The 19,221-nt window shown below is 27.7% G+C and overlaps 1 protein-coding gene across 9 annotated transcripts in view; it reads left to right on the top strand.

The window, feature by feature from the left end:
- Positions 1-19,221, top strand: part of RhoGAP71E (Rho GTPase activating protein at 71E) — a 53,066-nt gene that overhangs the window by 10,209 nt on the left and 23,636 nt on the right. For 4 of the 9 annotated variants that reach the window (XM_065503231.1, XM_065503229.1, XM_065503232.1 and 1 more), the window contains exons 3-6: positions 14,228-14,429; positions 14,557-14,740; positions 16,275-16,337; positions 17,111-18,222. In XM_065503231.1, the coding sequence (XP_065359303.1) occupies positions 14,228-14,429; positions 14,557-14,740; positions 16,275-16,337; positions 17,111-18,222 (1,561 nt within the window). Of the gene's footprint in view, positions 1-14,227; positions 14,430-14,556; positions 14,741-16,274; positions 16,338-16,495; positions 16,570-17,110; positions 18,223-19,221 lie in introns of those variants that run through there. The other 5 variants (XM_065503230.1, XM_065503233.1, XM_065503234.1 and 2 more) reach the window with 2 other exon arrangements.

Raw genomic sequence — 19,221 nt, 5'->3', positions numbered from 1 at the left:
TATAAGAAGTTCAATAAACTTGTGGATTTTGTAATTTGAAAATTGCATAATATAATATTCATATTTAAAATCTTTTATCTCATTTATTTATATTTGGGCCACTGAATCGATTTGAACTTATTTGCTGCTTTAATGAATCACAAGAACGAATTGACTTTGAAGCAAAATGGGTTGAAATCTTATTTTTCAATATCTGATAAAATAAGTAAGAGAGCTTTATTCGGCCGAATCTTATACACTTTTCAACGATTGTACTTCAAAATACAAATTTTAAATGTTTTTTGGTAAACAAAATTTATTTTTTTCCAAAGTTTTTTTTCATTTTTTGGCAAATTTTTTTTTTAGAATTGTTATTTTAAAATTTTTAAAGTTAATTTTTTTTTAAATTAAAAATTTTTTTTTTAAATTTTAAAAAAAAATTTTGTTGAAAAAAAATTCGGGTTAATAAATATTTTTTCCGATTTTGACCCATGTAGGTCCAACTTACTGCTCTTATATACGTCGTTGCAAAGGTCTTTGAAATATCTATCATTAGATATCCATATTGTCTATATTAATGACTTAGTAATCCAGATATACACACAGACTCAGATTTGATTTTTTTAAGATCATAAAAATCATTATATTCCGAATTAAATCTTCTATTTTCGGAACCGAATCTATTATTCAACTCAATCTCCACCAAACCGAAACTTTGAAATTTTAATCGATGGATAGATTTTAGGATTTTCATTATCTTAAAAAAAATCTAATAATTTTTCGTGTTTACTCACTTTTGAGGCTCACTGTAGGTCAAAAATAGGTCAAACATTTTTTTCCTCATATCTCAGCCATTTGTGGACCGATTTTGCTGATTTCAGTCAACTGTAATAAAAAAGCTCCCTAAAGTATGCAGTACAAATTTAGATATTTTATTTGCTAATAAATAAGAACAGAAAGGTGTATATGGGTTGGAGAAAATTGAAGAACTAATATTAGTAAATGCTACCGGGCGAGGCCGGGGAGGTCAACTAGTTTTTAATAAATATAAATATGCATTTTGAAGTATGCAAATATGCAAAAATATGCTCTAACAAATCGATGCCATTTTACAGCAAAATGTCATTCAGTTAGATAATTAGGATGTTCGAGTAAAAAACATGCATTTGTTTATAAATCCGCCCCTTTGTTAACATTTTACTAAATTTGTCTTATAATTTGCCGGATTTGTCCTCACATTAATTATCTGCCAACTATGGGCATCACTAATAAAAAAAATTTATGTAAATTATTATAATAAAAACAAAATGTCTCAAACCAAAAGAACAAGAAAAGACAAAAACTCATTAAAAATATTAAGTTGACATTAACCATTAAACTGAGTGAGTGTCATTATTAATGAAAACAAAGGAGAGGAGAGAAAAGAACAGAACACACCCTCACTAAAACACACCAACAACAACTATTTGCTACAATACAACAAAAATAAGCAACAGGTTTCTGTAAAACATCCTTTTAGTTAATAATAAAACAAAACAGAACGAAACAAAAAACATACAAACCTACTCGTACAATAAGAGAGCTTCTTTAGATTTTTTGTTGTTGTTGTTGTTAGAAGTTTATGGCGTATATGGCCACTTGCTTAGTTAGACATGTGTATACAAAAAAAAAATTAATATTAAAAAAAAAAAAAAACAACAATGACGTATGAACAAACAAGTATTATAGTGTGCGCATGTGATTTTCTTCTTTTTTTTTAAACTCAAACACACATTTATTTTGTTGTAATTTGTTTTTACAAAAATAAAATTTGTATAAAGCATCACTACAAGAAGAAGAGTAGAAAGGAAAAAAAAATTAAACTATAAAAAGATTTTATTTATTCCATTTCAATTAATTGATATGCAAATGAAAACAACAACTACAAGAAAAATTGGAAAAAAAACGATATTTTGTATTTTTGTTCAATGGTCATTAGTGACGTAGATTTCACATTTTACAATTTGTAAATAAATGTTTATATCGAGTTTTTTTTGTTTATTTTTCTTTAATTTTTTTTATATTGTTTACACACAACTGGAGAAACCAAAAAAAACTTAAATTGAAAAATAAGAATAATATCTACCAATGTTTTATTTATAACATTTTTCATGTATAATTTGTTGCTGCTATTTTTTTTTTATTGTTTGTGTAACATCTATATGTGTAAATGTTGCTGAAGTATAGATTTGTACTAATTTTCCTTGATGCTGTCAGTAAAAAAAAACATCCAGCACATCTCCCAAATCAAAGAAATAAAGAGAACAAAAGCATGTGAAGCATGATGAAGAGTAAATAGGTGGTGACCAGTGTTTAAAAATAGAGCTTTATTTTTGTAAAACATTTTTATGGTTTAACATTAATATGAAGAAAAAAAAATAGAAAATTAAAACATGAATGAATGAATATTTGCCCTTTAATAAAATATTTAATTACTTAAACGTATACGTATGAGCAATATTTATACTTTAAAGAAATATGTATGTTTAAACAAGTGTTAGCACATCATTATGTTTGAATATTATTATTCATTTAACCTTTGAAGAATTATTGATTTGCTAAAAATAAGTTTCATATAATTTTGTTTAAAAAGTCACTAAAATTTTAATTATTATTTTTAATGAATCCCCCTAATGTTTACATATAATTGAGTAAACTGTCAAACATTTACAAAACAATAAAATAAAAACAAAACAAAACTAACCAACGGCAACAACAACATTCTTAAGTGGATGTTATAGTTTTATTTATTTTTTTTTTTATTATTACTCATTATTTATTGCAATGTGTACTACATTCCCTCCTATTAAATGTACTACAACGACGAGTAGCAATAATAATAATAATAAAACAAATAAAACCATTTTCTTATACCAGTTGTTATTGCACATACAACGCTCTCTTTATACAAAACTGTCACAACTTAAAAATTTAACATTTTATAACTGAAATTTTTGAAATAATTTAATATTTTTGCTAATATTAAGTAATTTTATAAGAGAGAGCTTATTTTCGGTGGATCTAGTTTGAATAGCCCTCAAAAGATAAGCAGTTCTTTTGGCTCGTAATCCATATGGCTACAGAAAGATTCCCATCGTTGAATAACTTTATATTGTACAAAATTTTCTAAATAAAAGCTAGTAATTTAAAAAAAATCCCGAATTTTTAAGTCATACCAACAAAAATAGGTCAAAATACCAACATTTTTTTTTAGTGTTTCATTAATATATGGTCACGAACGTGATAAATAAAGAAATCTGAATAATTGTTGTATCTAGTTTTTCGATAGCATATTTTTAGAACTCTGTTTAGTGCAAAAAATAAGCTTTGCCAATTTATGGTTTCCAAAGTATCCCGAACGCGACAAAAAAAAAATACTGCCTCTAGAAAAATGCAAAAATCAGGCATAATTTATTAAACAATTTGTTTGCCATTTATTAAAAAGCCTTCATATTTTAAAAATAATTTATGAAATGGGTCAAAATCGGGATAAATATTTTTTAACCCGAATTTTTTTTTACCAATAAATTTAAAAACTAAAAAAAAATTATTTAAAAATTTGTTTAACATAAAATTTTCTTCACGAATAAATTAAAAAAATATTTTTAAACAATTTAATAGGTTTTGTCGATTAATTGTTTGCAATGTATTAGCAATAAACAAGGTATTCCGAACGCGACAAAAAAATACTGCCTCTGGAAAAATTTAAAAATCAGCGATAATTATTTTAAGAATAATTTTTTCCAAACTGTAATTTTTTGAGTTGTGACTTTTTTCATTTAGTGAGCTTTTTGTGATGTATTACCTTTTTTATGAATGTTGCTTTACTTTGTTTAAAAAAAAAACTAGGTAAAATTATTCATAAATTACAAAATAAATACTTTTGTTTTAAAGATGATAAGATAATAAAATAAAATCTTTTTCTATGTTGAAAATTAGATTATTTTTTATTTTTATTTTTAAAAACTGTAAACATCTTGTCAACATAATCAAAAGTTTTGTTTTATTATTAGTACATATTTTGTATTACAAATAATAAAAGTAATAATTTGTCACACTTTTGAAATGTTGCAACACATACTGTCACATGTCAAAATGAAGAGAAGAGAGAGTATAGCTCTAGTAGTGGCCAGACTTGCTAATATTACCAGCTAGTGACATTTATTAGGGGGATTTTTTTTGTTCATTATTGCCCTAAACAAATATTTGTTTATACATCAAATAAGAATTTAATGAAGATTTCAATGAGTTTAATCATTATTAAAAAAAACTTTAAACTGCAAATGATACAATTTAAATTCTTTTGTTGATTATTGCTGATATTTACTTATAATTGCGGCCATTTAATTATGAGTCTATGACACAACGTGCGTGTGTCAGACACACAATTACCATTGTTGCACATTTGTTTTATTACAATTCTAGATGAAGAAAAAGATAAAGTTTTTTTGTTGTTTTGTTGCAACAATATGCATGCATTGTTTGTGCACAAATACACATGTGGTATTTTTATTTTATCGTTTCTGTGAGTGTATTTAATGACCTAAGGGTTATGGTCACTCACACATAAATTGCCTGCATTGTGCCAGATGACATCATCATCATTGTGGTAATTACTCGTACAATGAACAAATCCAAATACGCTGCTGCTGTATATACTCTTTTTAAACATTATAAAAAAAGAGTTTTTAAATGAATTTGCCCTAAATTTTGTTTCGACAAGAAGTAATTTTGAAAAAAAAAAATACTTTGTTTAGCAGGAAGTGAATGCAGTCATTAAATTTGTAGACGAACTGTGGAGAAATTAATGCATTTTGTTGAGAAATTGTAACTAGAATAGAGAAAGTTCTTAAATGTTAAAAATGTTAAATATGATCATTGATCACTAAAATAATTTACATACATGATTTATACATCAATTTATAGGGCCACAAATGATTGAGATATAAGCAAAAACCATGACTCCCTCGATTCTTGAACTATTGTTGATCGTTATCTGAATTACTAAAATAGCAAAATATATTTCAAATCAAACTTCTGCTTAATATATTTGTAAATAAAACCCAACTTTAAACACAGCTGCTATAGCTGATCAGTTGCGTTTTTAATTGCAATTAATTTTCAATATTTTCTTTAGTAACTTTAGCTCCGACAAATCATTTTGTAAACAAGAGTTATAAAAGAGCTGGCTTGTATTTATTCATTTATTTTCTTTTATTAAACAAAACAGAAAAAATAAACTGCAATTTAATATTGAATTATTTTCGCAGAAATCTGTTTATGGTCAATGCTGAGCAGACATTTTTGTAATAATAATAATGAAATTTGCTTTTTCAACATGATCAATTTCTATGTAAACAATTGGTTTAACAAAGACTCTGGCATTAAGTAAACTTTAAACTTGTTTTAAAGAAACAGTTTTTATAAAATTTATTTCAGTAAAATAAATAAAATAAAATTCTTTGTATTTTATATTAAGAAAACAAAAGATATTTTATGTTTAACCCTTCTTTGTGTGGAAAATTGCCAGTAATTTCTTGGAAACTTTATTTTCCTGTCATTATTTAATGTAATAAGGCACAAAGTAGTATGTTTACTTTCTTAAATACAGTAAATTTTTTAAAGCAAATCAGAGTGTTATATTCAGCTGTGCTGAATCTTATATAGCCAACACCTTAACAGAAAATAAAACGAATTAATTTTATATTTATAAGAATTCCCCTAATAAATCACTACAATTTACACTTACTGTTGTAATTAAAATTGAAAATTTTTATTAAATTAATGATAATATCGTATAATCTTTAAATATATTCCTTTTATTCATCGGAATCTAAATAAAGTAGAGAATAATAAATAGAATCTTTAAACAAAGGGATTTTTCACACATTTTACTTATTTGATTTTTAATGAATTTAATGAATATTTTACATTTTAACGCTAAATTATTAAGATAAAGAAAAATTATTATTAATTTTCTCATGAATTGAGCAAATATTTGTTTTCTGATGAATTGTGTTTTTGATACACAGAAATTCGTTGGACATTTGACAAAATAACTTAAAACGAGATAAGAAAAATGGGAAATTTGTTTTAAATATTTGATTAAAGTAACTATTTTTAGATTCTTGGACTGTAATGCCTGATGGCATATTTGAAAATAGCATTGAATGCATTTAAACATGTCAACAATTTCTTAATTGACAATTTAAACTTTAAATTTTAAAGTGTATTTTAAAAATAGATATTAAGTTTGTACATTATTGATACCCTTTTTAACATCTTAAATTGTGTGTGTGGCATCACCGTCAATCGTTTGCATTAGAAAATGGCTGACGTATAGCAGTGATGCCAAACAAGGTTTTTTGATGACATTTTTTTTCTTTAAACTACAGTTATGCAATGTTGCTTTATTCACCTACAATTCAACAATTTTTGTAGAGAAACACTCATTTAACAAATATCCAATCAATTAGGAATTTGACTTTTATAATATTGTAAATTTAATAGATAATCTTTAGATAAGATAAAAGCCGTGGACAATTATCTTTAAAATGCGTTGTAATTTGCAACAATTCTTTGGCACAGTGGAAAGGAATGTTATAAAAGTTTTTTTGTTTTTCCATATTTTTTCCTTTTTCTCAATCTCTGTTTATTTTTTATCGTGATGATATACTGACAGTTCTCATACAGACAAGTAAGAGAGCTATATTAGGCTGTGCCGAATATTATATACCCTTCACCAAATTATACTTCAAAATAAAAAATTTAAATATTTTTAGGTGAACAAAATTTTTTTCTTTCAGTTTTTTTCATTTTTTGGAAAAAAAAATTTCGAATTGTTTTTTTTTAAATTTTTAATTTTTTGTAAATATAATTTTTTTTTAAATTTTTTTTTTGGTGAAAAAAAAAATTCGGGTTAAAATTTTTTTTCCGATTTTGACCTATTAGGTCCAACTTACTATGGTCTTATATATGTCGTTTGCAAAGGTCTTTGAAATATCTATCATTAGATATCCATATTGTCTATATTAATGACTTAGTAATCCAGATATAGGTCAAAAATCGAAGTTATCCTGTTTTTCCTCACATCTCAGCCATTTGTGGACCGATTTTGCTGACAGAATTATTAAATATTTGGACCCCGAAGATATCTGGGGTCATAGACAATAACTAGATAGGTAACTGAGAGCCAAAAACCTAAGTCTGTTGTCAAAAACCTAATTCATGAGAATGTATTGCATGTATTTTGTATTGTATATTGTATTGTATGTGTGAAAAGAGAGTAATTTTTCAATATATATTACTCTCTCCTTCCGTTCTATGTGTTTATTCTATGTCTGGGGTCTTCAGAAAATTGATTTCAACAGACAGACGGACAGGGCTTAATCGACTCCGCTATCTATAAGGATCCAGAATATATACTTTATAGGGTCGGAAATGAAAAATGTAGAAATTACAAACTGTATGACAAACATACATATGTATATGTATATACCCTTCTCACGAAGGTGAAGGGTATAAAAAGGTTAATTGGAAGTATATCGTTACGAAAAACGTTAACCAGATATTGAAAAAATGGGGGTTAGATATAAAATTGTTGATGAAAAATAATTTTGGAGAAAAAAAATTATTTTCTTTAATAATTTTTTTTTAAATTTTTGGGTAAAAAAAAATTAGATAAACAAATTTTCTTGCTGAAAAAAAATTCGGGTTAAAAAATATTTTTCTCGATTTTTATCCATGTCGGCAATTTTTTTAGTAATTTTTTTCATTCCATAATATTGAATTACTAGTAAAGGGTGGGTAAATTTGAGGTTCGTAAGTAAATTGGTTGTCAAATGATGAAATGTCAAGAATTCAGCTGTCATCATTTGACATTTATTTAGTATAAACTTGTGATATTTTAACCATAGAAGACTTTGGACAATAGCTCCTAAGTCATAGTCTAGACTGGCAATAAATTAATTGACATATATTGCAGCAAATGTCAAAATTATGTTATCTCCAGTGAAGACGCATTTTTTTCGTACCTGGCAATAATTGCCAGAAAATTATTTGCACAAATTTTAAAAAAAGATAAAATACAGTAAATCGTTTAAATTGTGTGTTAGACATAAATAAGTTTTCCCATAGCCTTAACATAAGTGAAGCAATATGCAATATTGTATCGTTATTGTGACGTCGTTATTGTTTTATTGCCAACATATTTATTGCTGGTCTAGTTGGGGGGTAATTTCTCGGACTTTTGCCATTCCCGGGAAATAATAAAAAATATTAAATACTACATTAAGGCAAAAACTAGTAACAGTTTTCAAATAAGCGCTCAATTATTTGAAAACTGTTATTATCTTAATTAGGCATTTAATTTTTTAATTGACTTTTTAAAAACTGTATTAAAATTGGCAGACATATACAAATTTTGTTGCGCTAATGGCTGTTATTAAAGGACATATATTTTTTTTTTAACAAAAACGATCATTAAAAAGGTAACATTTTAAGAGGATAAGGGCTAATATCTTATACCGAAACAGGTATTTTTTTTAGAAATTATTATGTCATTAATTTTAGTTTGACATTAATTTGTCATTTAAATCCAGTTTAAAAGATTTCTCTGAACGACTACAAAAAATGTCCTTAAGAGAAAGTTAGACACTGCTTGCTTAGAATTTAGTTTTTATTATGAATAAAGTCATAAATGAATAATACATTCTTTAGAATCCCTAAAAGTGCTTTTAATTTGTTTTTATTATTATTACAACCTGTTTCTTTTTGCACAATTAGTTTTTAGTTGTTGCAACTTTTTGTTTAATGATTTATTGTTTGTTTATTATATATTTTTTTGTTTGTATGGTTTTTGTTAATAATAACTTAATGCTTGAGTTGTTTTAAAAGTAATAATCGTATTATAAAATATATATTTTTTTTTATTAAACAATTGAATGTTTTTGCTATTTGTTTTTTTAAAAGTAAACGTAGATGTATTTGTTGTTACTGCTGCTGCTGTTTTCTTTTCTTGATTTTTTCTTCTTCATTTTGAATTAATTAATTCGCAATAAAATGTTTATTAATTACATTATTTATTGTTTATTATTATTATTTTTTTAATTATTTATTTATATGTTGTACTATTTTTGTTGATTTTTTTTTTGGAATAAAATATGGTTATTATTTATATTTATATTTTGTTTATTGTATTTATATATATTTTTGATTTGATTGAGCGTGTGTTTGAATATGGAGTAGGATTGTGAGGATTATGGGTGTGAGAGAAAAAGAGAAAGAGATAAAGAGTGTGTCGAAAGTGCGTGTGTTATATTTATTGATTTCCCTTATAGTTTTCATGTGCATGAGCAGTGTGTGTGTATATTTGTGTCTTAAGTTTTTCACACATTTATTTTTGTTAGTGTAAATGCTTTATCATCACTTTTATGTTTGCATAAAATTTAATTAGTTGAAACAGAAGCTTTAAAGAATGGAAAAACGAGAAGACAACCTTGTGAATTAACAAAATATAGGCTAAATTAAGAAGTTGAGACTAAAAAATGCAGTTTTTTTTTATTTAAAAGCTGTTGCAACTAAATAAAAATACAGTGATTGACAATACAATGGAAACTTTTCCAAATATTGATTTATAGGTCACAATCTAAAAAACAAATTCTTCAGAAATTGTTATTTTTTTAGTTTCCATTAATCTATGGGCATTTCCACGTTTCCGAAAGCATTAAATGATAGTTGTCTTATGGAAATGTTTGCATTGATTTTACAACCTTTAGTATTATTTACCACGCAACAATCATAACGCGACATATTCCGTCATGTTTGTTATACCGATTAGTCAAGTAAATTCAAAACAAAATACTTTATATTTATAAAGCAAAGTTAGTAAAATTATATTTTAAAATTAAATTTTTTCAATGAATACTCTGTTTGCTATGTTACGCCTAATTTTATATGGAAAACAAAAATAATATTTAAAAAATCTTACGATCCCGAACGTGACCCACTTTAAAAATCGAAATTAAATTTTTGATGTGATTATTAGATGCAGTAACTTGTTTTTTATTTAAAGTCAAACAATTTTGTTTTGAATTAAAATTTTTATTAAAACGATCTCGAAGTACTGATAACAAACAATGATTTAAGAACAGGAACGCGACATTGGAACATTAACTTTATATTTTTTGGCATCTTTTTTGTAATAGTTTGTTGTTGTTTGAACGATTTTATGAGATGTGCGTAGTAGTGATATAATATTATGATTTTAATATTGTTTAATTCAAAATAGCTCAGAGCTAGAATTTTCTCATTATAACAACCAAGATTAGCTGAAAATACATTATATTATACAAATTTAATTATTTTAAAATAAATATTTCATACAATTATTAAATGTACTTTACATTCATCGAACCGTTACCTAAAGCACGTTATTTCCAAGAATGCATTCTTAACATTTACTGATTTTGTGAACAATTATAAGTTTATTGATATATAATTCTCAGAAGACCATGGTGATTTTCTTATATTTGTTTTTAAACATATTGGTTAGCAAATAAATAGAAAATACATATGTATGGCAAAAAAATATGGGAAAATATCGAAATGTATTTAACAAATAAATAAATGGCCTAAATGAAGGTTAGTTTTTTCAATATTTGCTAATAGAAAATTAACACGAACCCTCATAAAATAAACTAAAACAAGATTAAATATAACATAGTTAACACAAAATAAAACATTTGTATAGATAATTTAAATTTAAAGCTATTTTTAAACAAAAAATGTTTAAAGAAATTTCTCTAATATTGACATTGTTTCAAAATCGGGAAAAATATTCTGTAAACCGTTTTTTTAACTTAGTTTAAAATATTAAACAGACATCTTAAAAAATTTAAGTATTTAAATAAATTTACACTCGTGCTAAAGCTGGGTTTCATTTTACAAAAGTATTGTTTAATATTGGAAACTTAACCGCACAAAAAAACATTTTTTTTTTTCATAATTACTGTTAATATTTTATTAATGTCAATGCCGCCATAATTTTTGTTTAACAAAAATTTAATTCTGTTAATTTTTTTGTTCTGCTGTTGTTTTGTTTTCAATTAATTTAATTTTGTACGAAAATTTACCAGCCGCTTTTGTTGCCAGTATATTATTGTTTTTGCATAATCTCGTATGTGGGATCTGTGAAATTGTTTCCCCATTTTATGCCTCCTCCTATTCCTCATATATCGTCTATTTCTATTGTATAATAGTTGTTAATTTATGCGTAAATAATTGTGAATCGTTATGTATGAAAAAAATAACAAAGATTAATTCCACGTAACTTTTATGAATTCATTGTATTAATAAAAAAATAACAACAGAAAATTTATAAAAAACTTAAAAAAAAAATTCACATTGTTTATTTTTAACAAAACACGTTTTTTCTCTTCTTTCTTTTGTTATTATTGTTGTATTTTTCTTCTTACTATAAAATTTATAATTAATTTGCAAAGCGAGGGTTTGTCAAAAAGTTTTGGTTTCAAAAAATAACTGCAACTTTTTGCATCTGAAATTAAGATTTTATGGCGGCAACGATTTGCATTCTATACCTGATCCATTTTTGTCATGATAAACGTCAAAATGTTTGTCAAGATAAACAAATTTATTAGGTTTTTGACAACTGAGGTTTTTTACAGGCGAGTTTCCGATCTATGTCTTTTTGTCTATGACAACAACTATTATTTTTAAGTTCTTTGAAACAACTCCCAATATTTGCTCAAAAACTTTTCAAACCTCCCGCCTATCTACATATTTATAGACGAGTACATTCTCTAGTAGTGAGAGCGGCGCCATAGTAAAGTGCCTGCCGCTACTCTACAGCACACTTACTTACCATCATTTAATAATGAATCATTTTTGTCGTTGCCTATGTATTTGACTTTTAATTCATAATTTTCATTATTTATTCATTCATAAAAAATAAATAAATAAAATAACAGAAACAGAAACAATGTTGACAAACTCTGTTTTTGCCATTGACGGCAAACGATTTTGTTTAAATAGTTGTTTTTTTTCTTCTTGTTATTTTACTATTTATTTTTCATATTAAATGGGGTTTATAACTGTTATTTAAATAAATAATTTGTTGTTGTTTATTGTATATAATAATAAGTATTATTAAAAATCACATAAATTATTTTTATTATATTTTTATTTAAAAATTTATAAAAAACAACATTTTCACTTTCTTTGGCAACAAATTAACACTTTTTAAGGTAGTAGTTCCCAAACTGTTATATAGGGGATAAGGGATTTTCTGGGGTTAGTTTTGGGCGAAACGTTTTAAATGTTGCAAACGTTTTAAAATGTTGCAAATAATAGAAAAATGTATTTTGTAATAACCTAAATCATCATTTCTTATCAGTACTCCTAGATTGTTCTAATAAAGTGGCTGAAAATTTTAATTCAAATCAAAATTTTGTTTATTTAACGGAAACATATGTCACGTGACAAATCAAACTAAACGTTGTAAAACAAAAAAAAAAAACAATGCAAACACAAAACAAATCTGAATGGATTTAAATCTGAATTAATTTAAAAAAAAAATTATTTAATAAAAATAAATTCCAATTTTTTTTTTCAAATATTTTGTTATTCTGTTTTTGTTTTCTATTTAAAACTATCTTTAGACAACTAGGCTCTAAAAGCAGTTCAAACGGCATATTCATTGAAAAATAGCAATTTTAAAATATAATTTTACTCATTTTGCCGGAAACATATGTCCCGTTATGAATGTCGCGTGACAAATCATACACCAAGATGTAAAACAAAAACGAATGCAAACATTTAAAAAAAAAACTACTCTCAATTGAGAATTACATTATATTATTCGAGGATTATGGCTTATTTCTAGTGGTAGCCAAAAACGTGTTCTAATTTTTGTCTCGTTCGAAATATATTGGAAAAAATTAATCGATAAAAAATCTATCTTTTGCGCTAAACATAGTGCTACAAATATGCTATCGAAAATTGTAAATATGTAATTTTGCAATATAATTTTCACTAAACACTGAACAGCGCTATTTTTCTAGATGTAATGGAGTCTGTAGGGTCTGTTGTGGATTGGTCTCACTCCATATGGGGCAATTTAGTTTATTAAAAAACCCGTTAAGCCAAAAATGTTCCTAGTCGTCTATAAGTTACCCGAACCGATGACTGATTTTCAAACAAAATTTTAATAATTTGTTAGCGTTGATCAAGCGTCTATCTATTTCTGATGATTTGCCAGAGTATACTGATCATAAATGTCAAAAAGTAAGCGCAGTATGACAGTTCGTTTGACAGTTAACCTTTTCGTAAGTTATATGGGGCTTAAAAAACACCCTTTATATATATAATTACTACATTTAAATACAATTTAGCTGCCGTTTAAGAATCACTGAACTTCAAGCCAACAATCCTTCAGTACCCACATGAATATGTACGAGTATCTTACATTGTGTAAGATCTTGTTGTTGTTGCCAACAACAAGTTGGAACATCATGAGGAGTGAGTGTGTCGGGGTCGATCTTAATAGGTTTGTTTACATGTTGATGGCGGTTTTTTTTTTATTTTTTTGAAAACATGTTAACAAAAAGTTTGTGTTACATGAAGTGCGAGCGAGCGAGCAGCCAGCAGCTGACAGCCACTTGTTTGAAAACAAACATTTATTTATTTTATTTATTTATGTGTTTCTTTCTTTCTTTTTACAAACAATAAAACAGTGTTTCATTATTTGGAGTAGCTTTAATGAAAGTGTTAATTGTGGCTGTTAATTTTATTACCCACTGGCTTGACTTTGCATATGTTCACTTTGTGCTTTTCGTTGGTTAACAATTTGGCCAAATTAGTAGTCTTTTCATTTTCATTTCCATTGCTATTATTTATTTTATTTTCTACGCATTTTTATTTAAAGGGAACTTGAATGATTCATTGCATTTCTATTAAATTATTGTAAAATCCAATTGTATAAAAAGATGTTTTGAAATGATTCATAGACTAACAAGTGATAAGCAATCTTTAGATGTTTAAAAAAAGGCACGCCACCTTAAGGCCATAATTTAAAATTCAATATTTATTATTATGTTTCGATTTATCATGAATCTCTTTATTATTTTAGTTTTATTGTATTGTATAATAATTAATTTGAAAATATTTATGTTTTGTGTTTGTTTTCTTACAGATTAATCCAATCACTGCCGAAATATACACAACATTTATTAGTTTTATTATTTGGTACATTCCGTGTGATTGCTAGCAATGCAGTTCATGCTGGTACCGGCATGACCAGCGAAGCTTTGGGTGTTTCCGTTGCACCAAGTTTCTTTCAATCATGTGTTAGTGATGGCAAAACAGCACGCATGGAAGATGTGCTTAAATTTAAGGTAAATAAACTTTAACTACTCAAATACTTGTTTGAACTCTTAATAGTAAATTTCATTTTCTATAACTTATTGTTAATTTAAATATTAATGTTTTGTTTGGTTTTCTCTTTTTTATTTTTTTTTTTAGGTGGCTACAAAAATTATGAAACATATAATTGATAAATTTGCCACTCACGATTTGTTTGGTCGTGAAAATTATGAATATTATGCTAGAGTTACAGGTCGCATATTAAAAGTACAAGATGAATGGATATGCAGTTTTCAATATCCGCCACCGCCCCGAGGAAAACAGGCTCAACAGAAATATGCTTGTAAGTTTGTTAAATACAATAGTTTGATATTGGGTGTATAACTTAAAAATTAAGGCGTTTCACAACAAATGAATCTGTCATTTATTGTCACTTAGTTATTGAAGCAAGTTTTTTTGGCTTCGAAAATATCGAATTTTGTGCCAACATTTTTCTTTAATTTGAAAAAAGGAACCTCTGTAGTACAACGATTGCTCACCAAAGCTTATGGTGAATGTGTTCCATCGGTTTCAATGTGCGAGAGATGGTTTGTGCGGTTCAGAAGCGGTGACGGAAAACAAAGATCGCCCAGGCCAAGCAATCAAGTTTAAAGACCATAAATTGGAGGCAAACTCAGCAACTCCATGAAAATTGTTGTCAAACTCAGCAATACCTGGAAAAATCATTGGGAGCTACTCAAGCAACAATTTCAAAACGTTTGCGAGCAGCAGGATTCATTTAAAAGCAGGGAATGGTAATGCTATGTATTTGGTGGGACCAAAAGGGTTCTATCTATTATGAGCTGCGGAAATCAGGCCAGATCATCACAGAGAACCTGTACCAACCTGAACACAACTGATTCGTTTGAAGCGAGCATTGGCCGAAAAGAAGAAGAAGCCCGGCCAACCAGCCGAATTGATACCAAAGCCAATGTAATGCTCTGTATTTAGAGAGTCCAAAAGGGTCCTATTTATTATGACCTGGTAAAGTTTGGCCAGAACATCACAGGGAACCTGTGCCTCAACTAATTTGTTTGTAAAACGCCCGTAATATTGCATCATGGCAAAGCTCGGCCACATGTTGCAATACCTGTTAAAGACTATTTAGAATGAAGTGGTTGGGAAGTTTTACCGTCCAACTACTACTTGTTACGATCGATGCACAAGACTCTCTTCACTTCAAAACAGATTATCCGAAATTGGCTTGATTGGGCCATGGCCTCAAAATATGAGCAGTTCTTTTGGCGAGGAATCCAGTGATGTCAGAAAGATGGGAAAAGGTCATTGCTAATAATGGCCAATATTTTTAATAAATTTGTATTGTACAAATGTTTCACAATAAAAGCTAAAAATCTGAAAAAACCCCGCATTTTTAAGTTATACATCCAATATTAATGAGAACATATCCAATAAATTGTTAAATCTTAAGGGCGTTTTCTTTTCTAAACAAGAATGTTGCACTTTTTTGAATTTTTGTGTTTTTAATCTGTAATAGACCTATGTTGTAGATAAATTTAATAAAACACATGGACCATTTGCTGTTTTTTACTGTAATACTGCAATACCAATAGTATGTTGTAAATAAATTTAAAGAAAACGCCATTAGTTTGCCCCTAATAAGAATTGCTAGTAAAATATGTAATTAAGCGTAATAATGCATAATGAAAGTCTTCTGAGATAACTTTAGTTTAGCAGCTCTTGATAATTTCACAATTTAATTCAATCTAAAATGTAGTGTGATGAAACGCATAGTATTTTCCATTCTTCAGCCCTTATAAAACCCACAGAAACCCCTTAATCAATTTTATTCATTTATATCTATATATTTTTTTTTATAGTACAACATTCATTGGAAGCGGAAAAAACATGGCTGCAATGTCAATGCGAACGCTGGGGTTTACGTGAGTATTTTTTATGTTTTTTTTAAAGATTTATTTTTTCTCACTTCTTTATTTTTTATTATTTTATCACAATGAAATTATCTCTTCATTTCAAACTTGTGGATATTGTGGTTTATTTATTTACAATATTTATATTTTTATATGCATACATCTGTAAGAATTATATTTATTAAAACCAACAACCAACTCACAAGATAATTGGTATAAATTTAAATGAAATGAAATTGTGACTAATTAAAAAAAAAATAATAATAATAATTTCTTTAGCTGCTTTTTAAGCTTTCTCATTGTGTTTACTAAACTAAACATTTTCTGTAATTTTCACTCTCCTCATCGTCTTTATAACTGACTATAACTAACTATTATTAATCATTAAAACGCATAACAAACATTTCATTCATTAAAATTTTGAAAAAAAAACAAGGGCTTAAACTATATGAATTGGAATGTAAGAGGGGGGCTGTTGACCAAATTATTAACTTTCAGTTTTTTCAATAATTTTTCTTACTCTTTAAATTATTAAATAATAGTTAAATTTAGTTAATTATTTCTACTTTTTTATATAAACTTAGCCACGAAAATTTTGTTTTAAACTTAATTTGCATAAAAAATATTTCTCTCTCTCTTTTTCTTCTAAAAAAAATCAAAAAAAAAAAATCAATCTGATAAAAACCTAAAAATCTCTGTTGTAATGCTGTTGTAAATTTATTTAAATTGAAATATATCAAAAACAAAACATTACGGCACCGCATGTACTATCTAACCAACAACAGTTGCTCAAGAAGAATCACGCTCCACGCCTGCCTTGCTAACAAGTTCGAGCTCTGCTTTGGATAATAGTGTTGTATCATTGGGTGTAACACCCGAACATTCATTTATGGAATCATGTGCTCGACTCTCTGTTTCTTTAGAGGGCCCTGGTCTATTTGCTTTGACTTCATCCCCCCTACCGGCACGCAAACATGGCGTGCCAGCTGATGACGATGATGATGATATCGATGAAGATGACTACCACCACAACGATGAGGATGATGATGATCATGAAGGCGATGACGATGAAGAAGACAACGATAACAATCATTTTAATGACCACTTTAAACAACAGCATCATTACTCTCAACACAAAGCAGATGCATCAGTCGCAGCCACGGAAGATGATGAAGAATTTGCCAACGATTTAGACATTTTGAATGGTGGCAGTGGTGGTGGCGGAGGCGGAGGCGGTTATGAAAATATTGAAAATCTCTCATATAAAGCCAATTTTCGTACTTGCCAATTGTCCAGCACCTCGAGTAAATTGAAATCTCGCTCCTCCGCTTCTTCCAACGAACAAACGAGTTTGGGTGCAGGGGCCGACAACACATTTACCGACAGCCAGGAAGATGTGGACGATGAAATGACAAGTGTGGTGAAAAGACGTTATAAACAAAACAAAAAGAAATCCACCACTAACAACACCGCTCAGATAAGAGTTCAACAGCAACAACAAAGACGTTTCAGAACGTCAACAGCAACAACAACAAATACTACAGCAGCCGCAACCGGCTGCAGCAATACCAAGAGTTTCGAGACAAAAAATTGTGATTTTCTAACGAACGATTACGAATATATAGCAAAACCTAAAACAACAACAACATCAACCACACCAACGACGAGTATTAGCTTAAAAGCTTTAGCCGTGGAAGCTTCTGCGGTGCAGCAAAAGAGTCGGGTATGTAGTCGCTGTAAAAGAGGCATACGACATTCGTCTTCATGTTCCTCATCTACGGCTTCTGGTGGTGGTGTTGGTGCCAATGGCACCAACGGCAGTGGAATGACTATGGAAGAGTTAAGAGCTGTTAATCGTTATGCTGAAAGTACTAAAAGTCTATCCTACTTGCCACAGGTGAGGGATGAATACTTGCTTGCTTCAAGGATTTCGGTATAAATTCCTTTTTTTTATTGTTTTTTTTTTTAATTATTACTACTATTTTTTTCCTAGTTAGTTGTTAGTAAACATAGAATTTATTTATTGTTTTCTCTCTTAAATACTTAAACACAACAGTGAGAGCTGTATTTAAAGCTTAGAATGTGTGCCCCGTTTGTGAGCATGTTTTTCTCTCAATATCTTCTTATGATCTTTAGCTAATTGCAGTTTAAAGCATGTTTTTGAATACAGTTTTAATAATACAATAATAAACTCGAAAAGCTCTCACTCATATTTATCAAATTAGTTTGATTTTCTCATAATTTTTTTTTTTTAAAATAAATTAAACCTAAACCTAACCACTTAACATTAAAAAGAAAAGAACAAAAACAAACGTACAAATTTTATTTATACTACAGACACCCTAAACTCCTACAAAATAAAACAAAACGAATATCCAACAATGCCTCCTCCACTATATATAGAAGGATAAACCCCATACACTCCAATATTCATAACAACCAACACTCGCACATCTACATACATACATTAGCGTGGTTATTATTTTGCTTACTTTTGGATTTTGAATGCTCTCAAGGTCTAATTGCTATTTTGACTTTAATCGATTTTGTTAAAAATTTTGTCTTTGTCAGCATCAAAAATCTTAAAATTGCAATATAATGGCCATTCGAACATTAAACATAATATTTAATCATTGAGGCATATCATTGGAATTAATTCCAGACGAAAGAAGATTTATTTTGGGAATTTTTAATTTTTTTAGAAAAAACTAAACACAAAACTATGATTTTCTTTTTCTGAAAAATTTTAATTTTTGTTTAACCCCCATTATCACAATGTATAGTTATGTTTTAAGCTAAAGTTAAACTGACAGTTTCCATACAAAACTTATTTTAACTGACAGTATAACTATAAGTTAAGACATAACCAAACTTTGTGTTAATGGGGGGTTAAGTC

This window comes from Calliphora vicina, chromosome 3 (assembly GCF_958450345.1).
Source record: "Calliphora vicina chromosome 3, idCalVici1.1, whole genome shotgun sequence".
Lineage (NCBI taxonomy): Eukaryota > Metazoa > Arthropoda > Insecta > Diptera > Calliphoridae > Calliphora > Calliphora vicina.
The sequence above is the reverse complement of the archived record's forward strand: the minus strand, read 5'-3'. Positions and strand labels throughout refer to the sequence as shown.